Raw genomic sequence first — 21,431 nt, 5'->3', positions numbered from 1 at the left:
TTAAGTGACTGGTGTGGGTCTTTCCTCTGTGAGCTTCAGGTGCCGTTCCACTGGGTTTTGAACAGCAGGCTGGGCTGGGGTAGCCTGCTCCTGTGTTCCTATATGTGCATGCGTGCACACGGAGCTCCCACAACTGCTGGTCACATACTCAGAAGAAATATCCTCTCACCCACTTCAAAGCAGTCTTTGGCCGCAGTCAGCTGTGCTCTCGTGGAGGATGTGGCCCTGGGGTGGATGTCTGAGCCCTTTTCTCTTGGGCTTGCTGTCCCTTTAAGGTGGGCATCATTTTAACTCCTGAGAATGCTAATTTTTTTCCCTACGTGTGTGCATGTTTGTATGTATGTGGGTATCCATGTGTGCATGTTTATGAAGGCCAGAGGTCAATTTCAGGTGCCCCTTCTTTTGAGGTAGAGTGTCTCAATAAACAGGGAGCTTACCCATTCTCGGCCTAACTGCCCAGCATGCAGCAAGGGTCATCCTGCCTCTGCTTCCCCAGTGCTGAGCCTCCAGCTTGAAGTGGGGTCTGGGGATCTGAACTCAGGTCCTTGTGCTTATGCAGCAAATGCTTTACCCATTTAGCCATCTCCCCAACCCTTTTCATTCTTTTGTTTGTGCTGTGTTGAGCCAGGGTCTCACTTTGTAGCCCAGACTAGCCTAGAACTTGGACAGTCCTTCCGCACCAGCCTCCGCTGCTGGGGTTGCTGGTGAGCGTGAGGCAGCAGGCCCGGCGGTGCTGACTCTTCTCGCACAAAGACAGTGCTTTGTCTTTTTCAAGTGGAGAGGAAAGTGTAGCTCTCTGAAACCTGCATGTCAGCACTTTCTGGTTCCCACTCAGCTGGGTTTGGTGATTTGGGGGGAGAGCAGCTTTCACTGCTCCCCAGTGTTGAGGCAATTGTACAAACCTGACTGGCCACTGGGATCTTCAGGTTGCTCTAAAATGCCCCATGTCTACACATGACGCCAGAGGGAGAGTATGGGATTAGGGTTCCTCAGGGCTTCCTCGATGACTTTGCCAGTCCCCACCCTTCAGCATGCCTGGCGAGGGTCTGGCAGATAGCAGCTGCTGAGGCAGACAGCTTGGCACCCCGCCCCGGAGGCCACGTCTGCTGTCTCCTCCATGAACTGCAGGAGCGCTGCCTCCACCTCCCTGCTGGAGCTGGGTGTGCTGATGTACGCCTGTGATCCCAGCACTGGGGGATGGGGGAGGCAGGAAGGTCTTGAGTTCAAAACAAGCTTGAACTATAGTGTGTTTGAGACCAACGTAGGGGCATGTCCAGGACAGGAACAGTGACGCTGAGGGTGTGCAGAGAGCTCTGTCCCTTCACAGCAGCTGTCATTTGCCAGGGCTCCCCAGGATATGAGCAGTTGATTTCCTCTGTCCCTTTCATTTTTTATTTTTATTTTTATTTTTTTATTTCCTTTTAAAAAATATATTGTATTTTGATTGATTTATTTATTTGACAGAGAAAGGGGGGAGAGAGAGAGAGAATGGGTGTGCCAGGGCCCAGCCACTGCAAATGTACTCCAGACGTGTGTGCCCCCTTGTGCATCTGACTAATGTGGGTTTTGAGGAATCGAACCTGGGTCCTTTGGCTTTGCAGCCAAATGCCTTAACCACTAAGCCATCCCTCCAGCCCTGCCAAGATATTTTATGTGCCATTTAAAATATATCACTTTAAATATTTTATTTTTTTAAATTTTTATTAGCATTTTCCATGATTATAAAAAAATATCCCATGGTAATTCCCTCCCTCCCTTTCAGTTTTTAAGAAAAGGTTTATTTATTTGCAAGAAGAGAGAGAATGAGAATATGGGCACTCAGGGCATCCTGCCACTCACTACAAGTGAACTCCAGACGCACACACCACTTTGTGCCTGGCTTGACATGGGTCCTGGAGAGTTGAACCCAGGCTATTGGGCTTTGTCAGCAAGCGCCTTTAACGGCTGAGCTGTCGCTCTAGCCCCTTTCACTTCAAAAGGATTTTGCAGCTACTGAGGACATGGATTTTTTTATACTTTTATGTGAAGCTTTCAGGGCTGGAGGAAATGGCTGACTGGTTAAAGGCACTCGCTTGCAAAGCCTTCCAGCTTCACTTCCCTAGCGTCCACGTCAAGCTGCTCGTGGGCCAGCCAAGAAACTGTCTCAAAGAAGGTGGAGGACAGGCAACTCCTGACCTCCACACACAAAAAAAATAAGTAAATAAAAATTTTTTAAAAATTAGGAGCTTGGTGTGGTGGCTCATGCCTTTGATCCCAGCACTCAGGAAGCAAAGGTAGGAAGATTGCCATAGGTTCGAGGCCACCCTGAGACTGCATAGTGAGTTCCAGGTCAGCCTGGACTAGAGTGAAACCCTACCTCAAAAAAAAAAAAAATAAAAAGGGGGGGGGGAAATGAGGAAGTGGTTTATGGCCCCTCCCTCCCAGGTGTAGGGTGAGTGTGGAGAGGACTCTCACTCTAGAGCGTTGCTTTTAGAAAGTAGCATGGGCTCCTCACTCAGTGCACGTCGGAAGTGTGTCTCATGAGATCTGCTCTGCGCTGAAAGAAGTGGAAAGTGGCTATGGCTTCAAACTAGCCCCATTTTGCAGGGCCCTCCGCTTAGGAAGGTTTGTGTCCTTTTTCTCTAACTCCCTGTTTCCTTTCTTTCCAACTCCCTGCTTCCTGTTTAGCTTGTAACTGACTGAGCGTGGCTCTGCCATCGCTCAGAATTCTTGCTGCTTGGTTTTGTTTGAGAAAACATTTAGTGTTACATCTTTGGGGATTGCATTGCCTTCTAGCAGCATGGAGTAGCCAGCTACCGCTGGCCACTTTGCCTCTCCACATGTGAGCATTGCATAGACACATGCATCATATACATGATTTCTAGTACATGTGAAATCTTAGTTTGTCTTAAAGATGCTCGTGCGTGTGCACATACAAACACACACACCAAAGTCATCTAGAATAATTCCAGGCATGGTAACATTGCACTTGAAATCCTAGCACTAGGGAGGTAGAGGCAGGAGGATCACTTCAAGGTCAAGTTTAAGGCTAGCCTGGTCTACATAGTGAATTTCAGGCCAGCCAGTGAATGTGGCTTAGTTATATGATGCTTGCCTAGCATGCCTGAGGCTCTGGGGTCTGTCCACTTCCACAACCTGTTTAGTGTGGGGCCTGGTGTGAAATGTGTGCTCCTCTTGTTTTTAAACCCCAAACAGAAGTCCCAACCAACAGTGTTTTTTTAAAAAGTTGTCATCTATCCAGGAATGGTGGTGCACGTCTTTAATCCCAGTGCTCAGGAGGCAGAGGTAGAAGGATTGCTGTGAGTTCAAGACCACCTGAGACTACATAGTGAATTCGAGGTCAGCCTGGGTTACAGCAAGATCCTACCTCAGGGGGGGAAAAAAAAAAGTTGTCATCTAGCAGGGGCTGGAAGATGGCTCATTGGTCAAAGACACTTGCCAGCCTGGGGTTCAGTTCCCAAGCTGCCTACCTGAGCCAGATACAAAAAAAATGGCATTTGTTTGCAGCAGCAGAGGCCTTGAGCATCCACATGTGTGTGTATGTACACACACACGCACACATACAACTGAAAAATAGAAATAAGCCATCATGGAGAATAGTGTGGAAGTTTGTCAGCATTCATTATTTTTTTTTTAATTTTTTTTTTTTAGAGAAAGACAGATAGAGGGAGAGAGAGAGAATGGGCGCGCCAGGGCTTCCAGCCTCTGCAAACGAACTCCAGACGTGTGCTCCCCCTTGTGCATCTGGCTAACGTGGGACCTGGGGAACCGAGCCTCGAACCGGGGTCCTTAGGCTTCACAGGCAAGCGCTTAACCGCTAAGCCATCTCTCCAGCCCAGCATTCATTTTTGAAGTAGTTACTCCCTTTCAAAGGATTACCCCAGGATAGGTTGTGTGGATAAATTGAGAACCCTGAGCTAATTTTCTGTGTAAATAATTCTGTTGGAAAGCCCCTGCTCAGTTGGCTTAAGACTTTATCCAGGCTAATCTCCACTAGTCACTGTGCATGCAGGCTTAGTGTTCTTAGGGAAGCTGTCACTGAAGGGCGGAGCACATTCTCCCTTCAGTGAGATAGTCACAGTGCTCTTCCAGCTGTCTTTTAGTTGGCAGCCTTGTACCTGTTGTAAAGGGGTCTGTGGTAGGTAGTTGACTCTTGAGGGCCCTCTAAAAGGCTGAGATACGGTTCATGGTAGTTAAAAAAAAAATCAGGCCAGATGTGGTAGCACATGCCTTTAATCCCAGCACTTAAGAGGCAGAGGTAGGAGGATGATGTGTGATTTTGAGACCAGCCTGGGACTACAGATCAGCTTGGGCTAGAGTGAGACCCTACCTTGGGGGTTGGGGGGCAGAATTGAAAGCTCTATAAAGAGTCTTTCCTGCCAAGTGAATGTAAAACAGGCAGCCCATAGCTCTGAAGGGTCAGGGGTCAGCACTGCTGGGGCTTCTTGTGGAGGGGTGGCTGCAAGGGTGCTGTTATATGGGGTAGTTATAGTTGCTTAGGAAAGAGACTCCTGATTTCACTCCAAATCCCACTAAAATGATAGGAGAGGATGGTGGTTTTTTTTTTCTTTTTTTTTTTTTTCAGTGCCACAAACCCTCAAAAGTAAGGAGAAGCTGGGTGTGGTGGTGCACACCTTTAATCCCAGCACTCTGATGGCAGAGGTAGGAGAATCACCATGAGTTTGAGGCTACCCTAAGACTATATAGTGAACTCCATGTCAGCCTGGGATACCTCAAAAAATAAAAATTAAAAAAAGAAGAAGAAAGGGAAAAGAGACTTCTTCCTGGAAGTTCGGAAGCAAATGAGCCAAGGATAAAGGATTAAACAGATCCAGGACAACTGGCCACTGGTGCTGGGCAGGAACACCTCACTGCCCAGGGTGTCCCCAAAGTTCCCTAGACTCTTTATGCTTGGGAATGGCAAGTGTTCAATACCTTTGGAAACAGAAATAAAGGTGTCAGGTGTGATGGTACACAACTGTAATACCATCAATTGGGAGGTAGAGGCAGGATCAGGAATTCATGGCTATCCTCAGCTACATTGTGAATTCAAGGCCAGCCGTGTCTTACATGACTCAAAGACTAAGCAAATAATAAAGGTAGCCACCTAGATCAAGGGAACCTGACAGTAGTTAAACCCCCAGATGTCCGGAGCACTCTCTCCGTCCTGGGGAGGAACTGGAGCCCTGAGCACCCCCATATGCAAAGCAGGGTGCTTTCAACATAGGGACATCTGGTATGACTAGAGGATATGAAAAGATAGAGGTTTCTTATGACCGTACTGCTCTGTCCCAGGATACTTAGCCAGGACCCAGGGGACTGGAACTGATTTCTCTGCAGAATCTGGCCAGACCTCATGAAAGACCTAAAGACAATGACACTCTAGGTCTCCTGACCAAGTTTCAAGCCAATGTCCTCTCATGTGGCCCTCTGGCCATGCCCTTGCAGTTAGCAGCTGAGTGCCTCACTCTTAAAGCTTAGTGACCCTGGGCCACTGTGCTAGAGGCGGAACAAGGAAAAGGAGAATGCAGGAGGGCTGACTCCTGCCCCGGACAGTCTAGAACCAGTGACCACTTTTCTGGACTTGATAGGTCACTAAATGGCCATAGCAAGGGAACAAACAATAGGTTCTTCACACTTCCAGGGAAAAGTTATTGTCACCCACAAAAGTTAGGAATTGGAATGAGCCCCATCTGCACCTGCACAGGACATTCTAGATGGCAGTGGCGAGTACTCGTTATCTGAAGCCCAGACTTGCACAACTCACACACTCTTGAGTCAAGTGAGCAGAGCAGACGTCACCAGGCTCACTGGGTTTAAGAATCACTTCCTTCCTCCTCCTCAGACAAGAGAAAGGAGAAAGTGAACTAGGCTAAGTTGGGCTCAGTACCATTGTGGGGAGGTGACTGTAGACTCCCAGGCAGCGTGGCAGGTCCTAGAGTGGCAGCGGCATGGTCGGTCCACAGGAAAGGCCCAAGGTGCCTGCCCTGCAGGAGGCTGCAGGTGAGGAAACACAGGTATGGTAGGTGTCACGTGGAGGGGAGGGGTTGGAGCTGAGCTAGTAGGTGAGCATGTTAAGTGAGCCAGCAGAAGATGAGAGTCATGCCAGGTGAAAGCCAGGTGTTGCTTCCCACATTCCCCAGCCATGACTGATAGCTACAACATCATATCAGCGCTTAAGTACTAGGTGCCAGGAAGTGGTCAGGTATGGGGTGGCAAGAAGGAAATGCAGGTAGCCTGTCCCATCTGCTGTGGGACCAATCAAGGCGGCCAAGTGGAAGCGTGAGGCCAGCGTGCAGGCTGAGGCATGAACTCTGTGTGAATGCTGCCAGCTCCAGAAGAGGTGGGAAGAGGCTGTGCTGTTTAGCCTCGCTGTAATCACAGTTAGCTGAGACCAAGCGCTTAAGAGTCCACGATGCCAGTGAGAACAGGAGCACCATCACGCCAGTCGTCTGCTTACTTTCCCTTTGATGGTTTCCTGGTTTTAGCTCCCATGTGGAGCCATCCTGTGCCCTCTCCCTCCAAGTCCCATGGGTACAAAGCACTTGCATGGGGTGGAAGGAAGTGTGGGATGTGGGCACACTGTCTGAGCCACCTTTGCTTCCCTCCCTAGATTATCCCCTTGACTTGAACCACAGTGAAACCTTCCCTCCGACCACAACGTTTCTTCCTGAAGACTTCACCTACTTTGCCAACCTCCCCTGCCCGGAGAGGCTCCCTTCCATGAGTGAGTAGACTGCAGCTCTGCCCGCCTCCAAGCCTCTCACAGCAGAAGAGCATGGCCCGTCTTCCTGCGTGCCTCTTTGCAGGGTGAAGTGACTCCCTGCCCCTGGGAGCAGTCTGGAGAGTCTCTGTGATCCCAGTTCCTCTTCAACCCAGCCTGCTATAGGTGGCTGTTCCTAGCAGTGTCGTGTAATGCTCCTCATTTATGACTTGGAGTCTCTTCAGATGTCATGGAAAGACCAGACCCTTGTCCTTGTGTGTGGAGGCCAGAGAAAGATGTCTGGTGTCCTGCTCCATGGCTCCTCCATCCTACTTCTCTGAGGCAGTTTCTCACTGCGCCTGGGGCTGATCAGGAGGTGGCTGCCGGCTTCTGTCCCCACCTCCCAGCACAGGGTCATGAACATGCACAGTGAGATCTGTAGGATCTTGATCCTGTGGAGTGCTTCTTTACCTGGTGGTAGTGATGAAGAGAGATGGGCAGTGGGTATAAGGTCAGGACTTGCAGCCAAGGAGAAACCTGGCATCCTAACCCTTTCTCTCCCTCTCTGTCTGTCAGAGGGCCCAATAGACGTAAACATGAGTGAAATTGGGATGGACACCATTCACGAGCTCTTCTCCAGAGACCCAGCCATCAAGCTTGGAGGCCACTGGAGACCTTCCGACTGTGTGCCCCGATGGAAGGTGGCTGGAAACCCAGGGGGGTGAGGCGGGAGTTGTGACCTCACATTATTTATGCCCTGCCTCACCTGTGGTCACGGGAATATCAACAGCAAGGGAAGGGCTGCTGGGTCTGATGTCATGTGTACAGATGTCCTCTTGGAGTAGTGCTTCCTGCCTGATCTCCATGGTTACTAGAAGAAAGGCAGAGTTATCTAGCCAGAGTCTGAGGCCAGTGTGGATCTGGTTGTGACCCCAGCTTCACTGTCTGTTGACTACTCATTTGATGCCAGCGAGGCTGGCAGTGCAACAGAGAGCAGGCAGGCCAGGAGTAAGCTCAGTTTAATGATGAGCGCTGGGAAACAGAATACACAGTGATTGTAGAGGTGCAGTATGTATGTGTGTGTGTGTGTGTACATACATATATATATATAGTGTACAGCGCTGTGTGTAAGCATGCAACATGTCATTAAAGCTTAATTTCCTTGTATGCTTGCCTGTCTGTAGATGCACTTATGTGCTGAGTCAGGGGATGTATGTCTGCTCGAGGCTGGGGTCTGGAAAGGGTTCGGTCAGCAGGCCTGCAGTGCCCAGGGCGCAGCCCACGTAAGATCCAGCTAGTGCTAAGAGGGCCTGGCCAGAGTGGGTTGGCATTAGAATATGTCAGGGATGGGCTGGAGAGATGGCTTAGTAGTTGAGGTGTTTGCCTGGGAAGCCAAAGGATCCAGGTGCAATTCCCCAGAACACATAAGCCAGAGGCACAAGGTGGCACATGCATCTGGAGTTCATTTACAGTGGCTGAAGGCCCTAGCGTGCCCATTCTCTATCTTCCCCTCTTTCTTTTTTTTTTTTTTTCCTGAGTCCTGTTTTCAGAATCTTAGTTCCCCTCTTTCTGTCTCTCAAAAATAAATAAAAATTAATAAAAGAATAGCCTTAAAAAATATGTCAGGGACAAGGCAGCTGGCCTCGCAGAGGGATGTCCAGCTGTGCGGCAGAAGTTCAGGGGTTTAACTGGGGGTTTTCTTTTTCCGTGACCCACTGCAGGTAGCCATCCTCATCCCCTTCCGGAACCGCCACGAGCACCTTCCGGTCCTGCTGCGTCACCTGATCCCTATGCTTCAGCGCCAGCGCCTGCAGTTCGCCTTCTACGTGGTGGAGCAGGTGAGCGACCTGCCTCTCTCTGAAGTCCAGGGAAGAGCCAGCAGAGCTGAGGCCTCAGGGCCAAGCCGCAGCAGCTGGAGGGAACAGAGGGGCCACGCTCTTGGTTGCTGCCAAAGCTGGCAGGTTCAAGGACAGAGTGGAACTCTTGTTTGCCTGGGAACAAAGACCTCCTGTTTTGCTCTGGTGTGATGTGGGAGATGTTTTCCTGCTCCAACCAGGAAACTCCCCTTATGCTAAGGAGCTGCATCATAGTCCAGTATGGCAGAAATGGCCTTGGAGTCAGGAAGCCAGACCTGGTGTTGACTAACCATGTGCTCTGGGCCTTTCATGGATTTCTGAGCCTCAGGATTTGTTTTTGTTTTTATCTTAATGAGTGTTGAGATTCTGTTTGCAGCTCCTTTTTTTCTTGCTTGCATGTCTGTGTACTGTGTGTGTAGTGGGATATTGTGTACAGACATGTATGTGCCCTTGCAGAGCCCCATGCACTTGCCTGTAGCAGGGGACACTCGCCTTCAATGGCTGGAGCTGAACCTCTGGTGTCCAGCTCCATAGCTGTCTGGCTGCTCTTATTTGAGCTGGAGTCACTTACTTATCCCAGAGTTTGTTGTTTTTCATGAGTCTCCTGTGTAGGCCTGGGATTACAGGCATGTGTTGCCACACTCCAGTGTTTATGTGGGATTTGGAAGTTTGAACTGGCAGTTTCAGGCCCCCTCAGGCCCCAGTGCTATTGCAGGAAGTGCACTTAATGACAGAGCCATCTCCCCAGCCCCTGTGATATTCTTTCACCGCCTACTTCATGTGTTCACACGATTGCTCTTGATTCTTGGGCATACTTTTAGATCCTTTAACTCAGGGCTCCACAGACAGACAGGTATGCAGAGCCCCTCAACGTGATTCAGACTCTCCCTCCCACCAGCACACACTCCTCAGACCTGTGGCCTGTACTGGGCTCAGTGGTTGTAGTATGTGGTGGCCTCAGGCAGGACAAGGAAAAGGGTAAGTCCCACTGTTCTGAAAAGGGAAGGCTTAGCTGGAAATAGAACAGAATAAATAGTACAGAGCTTTCTAGAAAGGAACTTTTACATCTGTGTTGGAGCTGGGTATAGTATTGCATGCATATAGTCCTAGTACTCTAGAGGCTGAAGTAGGAGGGTCATGAGTTTGAGGCCAGCCTGGGCTATGTAGAGAGACCCTGTATTACAACATACACCAAAGGAAAGAAACGTAGAGACTTATATTTTTGCTGTGTTTGTGGTTGGTTGAAATTGTTGCCTAATATCCCTTGCTTGATTAAATGTCAGATCACATACTTGAATTTGATTTAATACTACACTCTTTATGCCTGTCCTGAGTGGATATTTTGTAGTGGCTAACATGAGCGAATGTTAGCATTTAGTTTAGCGAGGCGATTGTTGCTATGGACTAGTCACTTCCAGTCCCTGGGGAGGGCTCAGAACTGTCATAATTGGGTCTTCAGAGTGAAACAAGATGAGGTAACAAACAGAGCCCTCTCTTGGTCAAAGGCTGAAGGTAATGGCGGGAAAGTATGAGCATTGTGCACAAGGGGAGTAGAAGTAATAATGGTCCCTCAGTCTTGTTCTGTCCACATCCTGTCACACAGTGGCTCTCTTCTGTCACTGGCCTGGACCAGAGGAGCTTGGGTGTGCTACTGCTGTTAATTGACGTCAAGGTTCACCATGCGTCCTCAATGAGTGGTGCACGCGGGCTCACATGAGCCAGGGTGTGGTGAAGGCTTCGCTTCAAGAATCCTTTGCAGGGACTGGGAAGATGACCCAGTGGTGAAAGGTGCTTGTCCTGCCAACTAGAGTTCAGATCCCTAGCACCTGTGTAAAGCCTGATGCAAAGCGCATCAGTAGTCCCAAAAGACCTGCAGCAAAGGGATGGAGTCAGGAGAATCCTGAAATTCACACAGGCCAACAGTAACGAGAGACTGTCCTAAACAAGGTGGGAGGAGAGGACCAGCACCCAAAGGTTGCCCTCTGACCTCCACATGTGCGCCATGACACACACATGCCATGTATGTGCACACACACACATGTGCACACTTACACACGCACACAGAATCAGAATTTTCAGAGGAGCTCTGCTTCTTCTAGGCGGGCACACAGCCCTTTAACAGAGCCATGCTCTTCAACGTGGGTTTTCAAGAAGCAATGAAGGACTTGGACTGGGACTGTCTGATCTTTCATGATGTGGACCACATCCCAGAGAGTGATCGCAACTATTACGGCTGTGGACAGATGCCCAGACACTTTGCAACCAAATTGGATAAGTACATGTATCTGTGAGTGTCTTTTCCTCCTTCCCCAGAGCTTTGCTCTCCAAGGCTGGGAACTACAGAAGTGATGACTTGCGATTAGCTGTGGCCACATGTCCATCAGTGATGGACGGGTGACAGTAGCATACTCATGTGTGCTGGGCTGCTCAGCAACGAGAAGGACTGCAGCGCGACAGCACGGAGGACCTTGAGAGTATCGGGCTGAGTGTAAGGCGCCAGGCACGCGGCCTTGTGCTGTGACTACAGTTACCACATAGAAAGTGTAGGTTCCTGGCTAGTTGTCAGGGGTAGGGCCTAAGAGCGGTGACAGCAGTGGCTACAAGGCTTTTTTTGGAGGGGAATGAAATTCACTGATATTGATGGTGGTCACAGTCATACTACTCATTGAACAGACTAGAAACATCACATCACATGCTGTAACTGAGGGGATGGCGGGGCATGTCACTTAAGACACTTTAAAGTTAGAAGTCATTTGGGCCTAGTGGGGAGCTGGATGGTAGAACATTGCCTAGCAGGTGTGCAACCCTGGGCATTATCCCCAACAGGGCGGGACAGTAAATAAGTTGGGAGAATTAGCTCTGGAGCACACAGTGATCCCAGGATCTCTCTTTCTTTAGGCTTCCCTACACTGAGTTCTTTGGTGGAGTGAGTGGACTGACAGTGGAACAGTTCCGGAAAATCAATGGCTTTCCAAATGCTTTCTGGGGCTGGGGCGGCGAAGACGATGACCTGTGGAACAGGTACTGCCCTCCCTCTGGCGTCAGGAAGATAGACTATGAGTGTCATCAGTGTCGCCACACCGAGCACGGCTTCGCATGGTGCTGGTGTGGGTTGTGGTGGACGTAGTGCACAGACAAGCTCTCGCTGGCCCGCAGCAGTCTGCTCAGCAGTCTTCCTTCTGAGTGGTCACGTCCCTACTGCGCTTAGCGGCCACCACCCTTCACAGCAGCCCCAGCTGCCTTGGGTCTAAGGAATAGCTGAATTATTTTCTTTTATGACAGAGATGAGTACTTGGTGTCAGGAAAATGATGTGTATTTATTTTGTTATTTTTAACCTTTTTTTGGTTTTTCTGGGTAGAGTCTTGCTCCAGCCCAGGCTGACCTGGAATTTACTATGTAGTCTCAGGGTGGCCTCGAACTCACAGTGATCCTTCTACCTCCCCAGTTCTAGGATTGGAGGCTTGTGCCACCACACCTAGTACTTTTTTTTTTCCTCAAAGTAGGGTCTCACTCTAGCTCAGGCTGACCTGGAATTCACTGTATAGTCTTAGGGTAGCCTTGAACTCATGGTGATCCTCCTACCTCTGCCTCCTGAGTGCTAGGATTAAAGGCATGCACCACCATGTCCGGCTTTGTTATTTTTTAATATGAAAACCATAGCAAAACCTTTACTGTCCTAAAAATGATTTAAACCAAAATAACTCTATCCCATCCAAGGCAGCTATTTTCCTTTTATTCTCCTTTTGAAAAATGTTAGACTATGCTAGCTGGGTGTGGTGTCTAACACCTGTAATCTCAGCACTCGAGAGGCTGAGGTACAAGGATTGCCTCTAGTTCCCAGGCAAGGCTTGGCTACAGAAGGAGAATCTGTTTCAAAAAACAAAAAATTTTAAAAAAGGACAAATTGGGGAGATGGCCCAGCAGTTAAAGGCTCTTGCTTTCAAAGTCTTCCGGCCCAGGTTCAATTTGCCAGCTGCCCAGTTTAAGCTAGAGATACAAGCATCTGGGCTCCATTTGTAACAGCAAGAGACTCCAGTGCACCCACACACACACATTCAAATAAATAAGCAAGTAAGTTTGTTAAATTATTTGCTTATTTGAGAGAAAGAGAAAAGGAGAGAATGGGCACCCCTGGGCTTTCTGCCACTGTAAATGAGCTTCAGATACATACACCCTTCCCTTTATGCATCTGGCTTTACATGGGAACTGGGAAATCGAACCTCGGGCTGCCAGGCTTTGCAAGCAAGTACCTTTGACCACTGAGCCATCTATCCCGCCCCAATAAATATATAATTTTTTAAAAGAAAGAGGAGATACTCATCATAAAAGATGAGTAAAAAAAAAAATTACCAACACACGCTGAAAACCCTGAAATCACACATTGTCACTGTGTCAGCAGTCTTGTCTTTAAAAAGTATTGGAGAAATAATGATCTAAAACCCCCCTGTGTGTCAGTTTTTCACATCTGCAAGTGACAGTGGTCAGTCTTGGAACAATGAGGGTCTAGCAAGTGACGAATGTCAAGCTTCTTCATGATACCAATTGCATAGTGCTCTTAGCACTTGAGACAATAGATGCTGCTGGGTGCTCTGCTGGATTCCACTAGATTCCTCTAGATGGAAGGGGGTCCATCACTCACATAACCTCCCAGTACAGTGCAGTTTTCCAGGAATGGATTCTGACAACAAGCATTCTCTTGACTGATACTGATTGCTGCTGGGGAAAACATCCTACCGATGAATTTGGCCTGAGTAAGATCATTGTAAAGCTCTTACAGGACTAAAATTGACCCTCCAGAACATTCTATGTACTAAGTGTCCATGTCATTGAAACCTTCCCAGACTGGGGAAGATTGTTAGGTGACCTGTGCCCAGATGAGTTCATGCCCTCACACAGGCTTGCTCCGCCCTGTGTGAACGTTTGTGTGTCATAGTGTTTCTGAAGTAGAAAGTGAGCAGTAACTAATCAGGAATAAACGCACCACAATGGGCAGAGCTGCTCCAGTCAGCTTTCCTTGACTTTGGAGATGGCTCACTTAGTAAAGTGCTTGCTTCACAAGTATGAAGACCCAAGTTTGACCCCTGGTACCCACACAGAAATGCCAGGTATGGTGGTACAATTATAATCCCGACTTCAGGAGGAACAGAAGGACACCTGGGATCCACTGGCTAGCCATTCCAGCCTACTTGGTAAGCTGTAGTTCCATGACAGACCCTATCCCCCCAAAAATATTGGGGGGCTAGAGAGATGGCTTAGGGGTTAAGTGTTTGCCTGTGAAGCCAAAGGACCCTGGTTCAAGGCTCAATTCCTCAGTATCCATGTAAGCTGGATGCACAAGGTGGCACATGCATCTGGAGTATGTTTGCAGTGGCTGGAGGCCCTGATGCACCCATTTTCTCTCTCTCTCTTTCTCTGCCTGTCACTCTCAAATAAATAAATAAAATAAAACAAAAATATTGAGGGCTAGAGAGATGGCTTGGTGGTTGACATACTTGCTTGCAAAGCCAAAGGACCCAGATTCAATTCTCCAGGTACCCATGTAAGCCAAATGCACAAGGTGGTGTATGTGTTTGGAGTTCATCTGTAGCAGCTGAAGGCCCGGCATGCCCATTCTCCCCCCACCCCCCACCCCACCCTACCCCCCTCTCTCTCTCTCTCACACACACACACACATAAATAAATTTTTAAAAACTTTTAAAAGTAAAACTTTGGCCAGTCGTGGTGGTGCACACCTTTAATCCCAGCACTTGGGAGGCAGAGGTTGGAGGATTGCTGTGAGTTTGAGGCCACCCTGAGACTCCATAATGAATTCCAGGTCAGCTTGGACTAGAGTGAGACCCTACTTCGAAAAACCAAAATAAAATAAAATAAAACTTTGTTACGTTAAAAAAAAAAAAAAAGTTGGCCAGATGTGGTGATGCCTTTAATCCCAGCACTCAGGAGCCAGAGTAGGAGGATCCCTGTGAGTTCGAGGGGACTACATAATGAATTCCAGGTCAGCCTGAGCTAAAGTGAGACCCTACCTCGGAAAACCAAAAAAAAAAAGGTTGAAGCCGGGCATGGTGGTGTGCGCCTTTAGTCCCAGCACTTAGGAGGCAGAGGTAGGAGGATCACCGTGGGTTCGAGGTCAATCTGAGGCTACATATTGAATGCTAGGTCAGGCTGGGCTAGAGAGAAACCTTACCTTGAAAAACAAAACAAAACAAAAATAATAATAATATTGCCAGGCATGGTGGTATGGTGGTACATACCTTTAATTCCAGCACTTGGGAGGCAGAGGTAGGAGGCTTGCTGAGTTTCAGGCTAGCCTGAGATTACATAGTGAATTCCAGGTCAGTGAGACCCTACCTTGAGAAACCAAAAGAAGAGAAAAAGGTAGACAGTGTTCCCGAGGGTGACACCCGAGGTAGTAGTCTGGCCTGCACTTGTACATGTGTGCACATGCATGCAAAACATAGAAAAAGAGAAAGAAATGTTAACTGAGAATAAGTGCCGTGGGTCAGAGGGAGGTGAATGGGGAGGTGCTTGCTGCTGGGGCCAGCGGTGCATCTTTTGGGCTTTGGTCCCTTCAGGGTTGTAAGCTTCAGGTCTCAACCTCCCCCCCCTCCCCGACCCCTTTGGTTTTGGACAGAGTGCAGAACGCAGGCTATTCTGTGAGCCGGCCAGAAGGGGACACGGGGAAGTACAAGTCCATCCCTCACCACCACCGAGGAGAGGTCCAGTTTCTTGGAAGGTTGGTACCACCTTTTGATGCTCTCCTCACCAGTGACCCCGGGTGGCTTTGAGCACGATACCTTCCTTTACCGCATTGGTTCCTGGGGCCACAGTCACCTTGTGTCTACATAGGAGTGGAAGGCACGGAGCCCAGGTGGCCTTTTTTTGTCTTCTGACCTGTTGGTAATCTCTTTCCTGGACGTCCTCCTCTCTGTGACCTGGGGCAAGTCACTTAATGTGACTGAGGCTGGGTTTTTTCATTTACTTGGGATTGGGGGCACATTAGACGTGATGACGAGGTTAGTAAGGGGGATACGCTGCAGGCCTCTGGTCAACGGCCTGGCGGGGGGCAGCAGCTCTGGCACTCCCTGTGTGGTCTTGCTGAACTGGGGTTCTCACCTGGAGCCCTGGGTGTCCTTGGCTTTCAGGTATGCTCTGTTGAGGAAATCAAAGGAGCGACAAGGGCTGGATGGCCTCAACAACCTGAACTACTCTGCAAACGTCACATATGACGCCTTGTATAAGAACGTAACTGTCAACCTGACCCCTGAGCTGGCTCAGGTTACTGAGTACTGAGACACGGTGGGAAGACACGTGCACTTCCCACCACGGCAGCAGGGTCTGGTGGGCCGTCCTGGGGGTCGCCACCGGACGAGGACAGAAGTACGGAGTCAAATGAAGGACCACAGGGTGACAGAGCACACGCACAAACGCCTTCATGAGGACCCGCTGGGATCGAGGTCAGCTTCGGGATACCCCGTCAGCACTGGCTCTCTGTTCCACCATGACTGACGGACGTCTGCCCTGCTGCTCCCTCCCAGCCCCTCTCCAGTATCCTGTCTCAGCCACAAGCTCCAGAGCCCCAGAGGAGATGGGTCTGGAGGGCCGGCGCCCGTGTGGAGTCCGCCCTGGGATGGCCTCCGGGCTGCTGCCATCCGCTGGCTCGGAAGCAGGTGGAACACCTCGCCATCCTCTGCACCCTGGGTGTTCTCTGCTTTCGTTTTTAAAACATTACCTGCTTTGGGTTGGGACTGAGGGTGGAGGGAGGGCCTAGGGATGGTAAATAGACAAATCACAGTCACTTCTTGAAGAAGTGTAATTGTAAATATGCCGTGTAAAATGCCCTTGAAGATTTAATTTTATAGCTGGCTCTATTTCCGAGAGGATCTGTACACCAGGTTGCTTGTTTGGCTGGTAACTGCAAGAGCCAATGCAGCTGACTGAGGAAGACCATCTCCCAGACTGCGGTCACTATGGAAGGGACTGGACACAGGGCTGTCACAGAAGAGGAGAATCCAGCCTTTCTCACTGGAGCCCACGTCAGTGCTCCCTCCTCTCCCCTCCTCTCCACCTGGAGTGGAGTCCCTGTCCCCATGGCTCTGTACTAAGCAGTAGGCTGCTGTGACAGGGCACACTCTACCTTCTCAAAAAGCCCTCGGACCAGGCATAGTGGTGCAGGTCTGTCATCCAGTGCTCGGGAGGCAGAGAAGAGGATCACAAGTTTGAGGCCATTCTGTGCTATCCAGCAAGTTCCAGGCTGGCCTGGAGTACAAAGCAGGATCCTCCAGGGCTCACAGTGGGCACACCCCAGCTCTGGAGCCCTTTTGACATCAGGGATGGGAGTAGTGTCTTTCCCCTTCTTTTGGAGCTTGCTGTAGTTTCTGAGAGCTGTGTCTTACAAGACCAGCTGGCTTCAGTGAGACCTCTGTTTCCCTTTTGGCTTCTGGAAAGTGTCCTTGTCCCCATGCAATTGTGCGTCGCGTGTGGCAGTGAGCAGTGCGCTCAGGAGCAGGTGGTGCTGCACTGCTCAGCCAGACAGGCCTCTGGAGCCAGATTCCAAATGGTTTTTGAACATGTGCCTCTTTCCCTGAGCCAAAGCCCTCCGTCCGTCCCTCTCTCTGTCTACAGGGTCTCAGTGCTGGTCCCCTCTCCCACACAGCAGACTCACTTCTACGTTGTGATGAGGACTTTCTGAAGAGTACTTTGTATTGCGTTCATGGCCTTGTTCGTCCTGATCTTTGTGGTTTACACGGGTGGGGGTGGGGTGTATATATGTGTGCTTTGGAGTTTTTCTGTCACTTGTTGGTTCCGTGGACATATGATCCCCACAGACTGTGGGCGTGATTGACCAGGCCTTTTTTTGTTGTTGTTATTTTTATTTTTATTTTTTTGAAGAATATAGTGTGGTTAGGAAACAAATTGTATTGCGAAGTGCTTATCGGCCCGCATGAGAGAGCAGGCGCTGCCCTTGGAAGGGCCGGTAAGGTGTCGCTCACGTTTAAATACTTTTCAGGGAGCGACACACACACAGGCTCATTTGATTGTTCCTCTGTCTTATGGTGCACTTAGCAATATGACTTCTTTCTTTCTTTCTTCTTGCCCCGCCCTTTGTGCCAGCCTTGGCCCTTTAACACCCCCGCCCTCGTCTCTCCAGTACTGGAATGGAACCCAGGGCCTTGCGCATGCTGGGCAAGTGCTCTACGACTGAGCCACCTCCCCAGCCCTCACCCTTCTCTCCCTCCCTGTCACCGAACACCATGAGCCGCTTTCACTGTGGCACAACTGTGGCGTGTCGTCTGGAAAGGTGTCTGGCATGACGGGTGCAGTGGCCTTGTGAGCCTTGTCCCATTGGATGTCTGTTCCACAGTTGCCTGGTGCAGGTGGGGGACTACTGCTGGACAAAGGCCAATGCTTGATGGAAAAAAGGAAACACTGATTTGGGGGCAAAAGGAAAGTCTCTTACTGCTCAAGTAGAGTCACGTGGATTCTCCTGCAATCATGTCCAAGTGTACAGTGCTGTGTGGACTGTCTGCCAGGCCATGTGCCGTTGGAGCACGACGTTCTTACATTAACTAAACAAGAACCAAGTGCAACCCTGCGTATATTTGGCAGCTGAAATTCTGCAAGGCTATGGGACCCTCAGATCAATCTTGCTTTTGATTGCCATGTATGGGGAGGGCCCTCTTTTCATGTTGATTTTTTTGGGGGGATTTACAAAAACATTCACTTTGATACAAGAGGGATGCTGGTCAGTCAGAGGGCATCCCTTCCGCAGACGCTAGCCAGGCAGCGGCCTTGTACTGGTTGTGTCCACCCCTGCGGCAGTGGCATTGAATGCAGCTGGCTTCTTTCCATCACTACTTTTTTTCTCTTGTGAGCTCGCTCTTTGTTTGAAGAGGTGCCAGGGTACATTTTTGCACTGAAATCTAAAGATGTTTTAAAAACACTTTTCACAAAATAGTCCCTTACCATTACATTATTTACTCATGTGTTTGTACATTTTTGTATGTTAATTTATGAATGATTTTTTCAGTAAAAAAAAAATACATATTCAAGAACCAAACTGTGGTGGTCGGCTCTTTGTACTAGGGTGCCCACGTGGGGCCTCCGTGTCCCAAGGAGCCTCACCCCCAGCAGCTCGCAAGCCCCAGGCAGCCTTGGGGTAAGCAGAGCTGCCACATGCCCATGGCGCCACCACTGGGGGCAAGTGTGGAGTGGAAGAGGAGGTGCTGGCAGCAGTGTCTGCTCGAGACCACTGAACACCACCGCGAAATGACATGGGACGATGAAAACAACTAAGAGCCAAGGAGATGGCTCAATGGTAAGAGCGCTTGTGTATAAGCATGAGGACCTGAGTTCAATTCCAGGAACCCACACATCAAAAGCTGGGCCTGGGGCTGGAGAGATGGCTTAGCGGTTAAGCGCTTGCCTGCGAAGCCTAAGGACCCCGGTTTGAGGCTCGGTTCCCCAGGTCCCACGTTAGCCAGATGCACAAGGGGGCGCACGCGTCTGGAGTTCGTTTGCAGAGGCTGGAAGCCCTGGCGCACCCATTCTCTCTCTCTCCCTCTGCCTGTCTTTCTCTCTGTGCCTGTCACTCTCAAATAAATAAATAATTAAAAAAAATAAAAAAAGCTGAGCCTGATGCGGATGGCTGGGACTCACTGGTCATCAGTATAACACAAGACCAGAGAGCTCCAGATTCAGGGAAAGACTGTCTCAAGGAAGTAAAGGGGCTGGGGGAGGAGGGAGGAAGCACCGTCCTTCAGCCTCCACACAACACACAAATGAACTGGCAGCGGGGAGACCTTGGCAATGTGACAGAGGCCACCTTGCTGACCTGCTGAGGGCAGCCACCATAGAGCAGGCCATGGAAATGACTTAGCAGGGAGGGCAGGGCCTCTGGAACCTCACCTGAAGGGACGAAAAGTGCAGACTGGGTTGGAAGAACCAGCGAGGACGGGGAGAATCTGGGCTCTGGCTTTTCAAGCAAAGCTTTTGGTCCACAGGGTACATCAACTGAGGAGGGCCCAACTGATGGGTGGCCCTGAGGACCGTGCCTGAATCTGCAGCAGGGGAGGGTTTTAAACACCAGCACTGGGCTGAGAGATGGCTTAACCATTAAGGCACTTGCCTGCAAAGCCTAAGGACCTAGGTTCAATTCCCCAGAACCCATATAAACCAGATGCATATGGTGGCGCATCTGAAATTTGTTTGCAGTGGCTAGAGGTCCTGACACACCCATTCTCTGTCATAAATGAATAAAAATAAAAACGTTATTAAATACCAGCACTGACAGGAGGAGCCGGAAGCTCTTTACTGGCCATATAGCTGGCGGATGTGACACTGTGTAACAACAATTGGTGTTTCTATGTGGTTACCAGTCCCCTCAGACAGCAGACCTGGAACTCGACAGGATAGATTCGCACTATTACCACCACTCAGAATCACCTAGTAATAGTTGCCATGTGCTGAGGGGACTTGTCAGAGCACCCAGGACACAACGCCATCATGCCGTCCAGCTGCCTGGCTTGAGTGCCATTTGTCATTTCACAGGCCAGGTTTTCCATGTGAGGAAGGACGGGGAGCCACTTTAGGGTACACAGCACGTGGTGGGATGTCCAGCACTCCTAGCCTCTGCTGCTGGCTGCCAACCCGAAATGTCACCAGACATCAGGTGACTCTGGAGGCAGCTGTTGTAGAGGAATGGAAGCCATGCAGTGTCTGAGGTCACGAAGTGAGCAGCTGGGTCCAAGGAAATGTAACTTCTCACAGCTGCTTTTCTTTCTTTTCTTTTTTTTTTTTTTTTTTTTTTTTTTTTGCATATGGCCTAATAGCATTTATTCACAGCCACAGCTGAAAAGGAATTTTATTACAAAAGCAATGCTTGCTGGAAAGATTTTACATCTCTCTCCTTTAGCACTTTTGACGTGTACATGCTTACATGTATATATAGGGAAATAAAGACACTTGAGTTTTTTAAACGGTTCTGTGATTGCCTTAAGTCCATTACTTAACTGTTTTGGAGACCTTTTTCCATGGTGAGCGCTTCCTCCCATAAATATCAAAATCCCTGGAGAGATCTGGGCATGGTGGCTTGCACCTTTAATCCCAGCACTCGGGAGGCAGAGGTAGGAGGATCGCCGAGAGTTTGAGGCCACCCTGAGACTACATAGTGAATTCCAGGTTGGCCTGAGCTAGAGTGAGACCTTACCTTAGAAAACCAAAATAAATAAATAAATACTAGTAAATAAAATTTCCCTGGGGAGCCCCTGGAGAAGCGCTCAAACTAGGGTGCCCTCGCCCTTCCTACTCTGCTCTATTCCCAGGGTTCCTCTCCCTTCACACTGTGTTTGCCGGCAGCCCCCCAAGATGAAATTCCATGAAGGTAGACACCTGGCTTTCTTCTCTGTTCCATCACCAGTTCATCCTGGTCCATCACTGCATCGCTGAGAATGAGCTGGAGCTGACGGCTGTCCTGTGGCCCCCTCCTGCTCTTCCTCATTGCTGGTATTACAGACATGCACCCCAGTTTATGCAGTGCTGAGGGTAGGACCAGGGCTTCTGCGTGCTGGGCCAGCACTCTGCCAACCGAACTACGTCCCCAACCCTATTTATTTGTTGTTATTAATATTATTTTAAATATTTTTATCTATTTGCAAGCACACACACAGAGAGAAAGGGCACACCAGGGCCTCTACCATTGCAAACAAGCACATGCACCATTTTGTGTATCTGGCTTTACATGGGTACTGGGGAATTGAACCTGGGTCTGAGAGGGTTACAGTTAGGGTGACTGGCCCCCTGAAAGTAAGTCTGCACTTACCAGAAATCAAAGATGATCTGACTTCTTATCTCTGGCCTAGTTCCCTAGGCCTCC

The 21,431-nt window shown here is 49.5% G+C and overlaps 1 protein-coding gene across 2 annotated transcripts in view; it reads left to right on the top strand.

Annotated features, from left to right (window-relative positions):
* Positions 1-18,617, top strand: part of B4galt5 (beta-1,4-galactosyltransferase 5) — a 75,634-nt gene extending 57,017 nt beyond the window's left edge. For both annotated transcript variants that reach the window (XM_045157183.1, XM_045157184.1), the window contains exons 3-9: positions 6,614-6,727; positions 7,280-7,404; positions 8,425-8,541; positions 10,659-10,846; positions 11,458-11,580; positions 15,192-15,293; positions 15,703-18,617. In XM_045157183.1, coding sequence (XP_045013118.1) covers positions 6,614-6,727; positions 7,280-7,404; positions 8,425-8,541; positions 10,659-10,846; positions 11,458-11,580; positions 15,192-15,293; positions 15,703-15,850 — 917 coding nt within the window. In that variant the 3' untranslated portion in view covers positions 15,851-18,617. The remainder of the gene's footprint in view (positions 1-6,613; positions 6,728-7,279; positions 7,405-8,424; positions 8,542-10,658; positions 10,847-11,457; positions 11,581-15,191; positions 15,294-15,702) is intronic.
* The last annotated feature ends 2,814 nt before the right edge of the window (positions 18,618-21,431 follow it).

The sequence above is a fragment of the Jaculus jaculus genome, chromosome 8 (assembly GCF_020740685.1).
Source record: "Jaculus jaculus isolate mJacJac1 chromosome 8, mJacJac1.mat.Y.cur, whole genome shotgun sequence".
In the NCBI taxonomy this organism is placed as follows: Eukaryota; Metazoa; Chordata; class Mammalia; order Rodentia; family Dipodidae; genus Jaculus; species Jaculus jaculus.
This window is presented reverse-complemented; position numbering and strand designations above follow the sequence as displayed.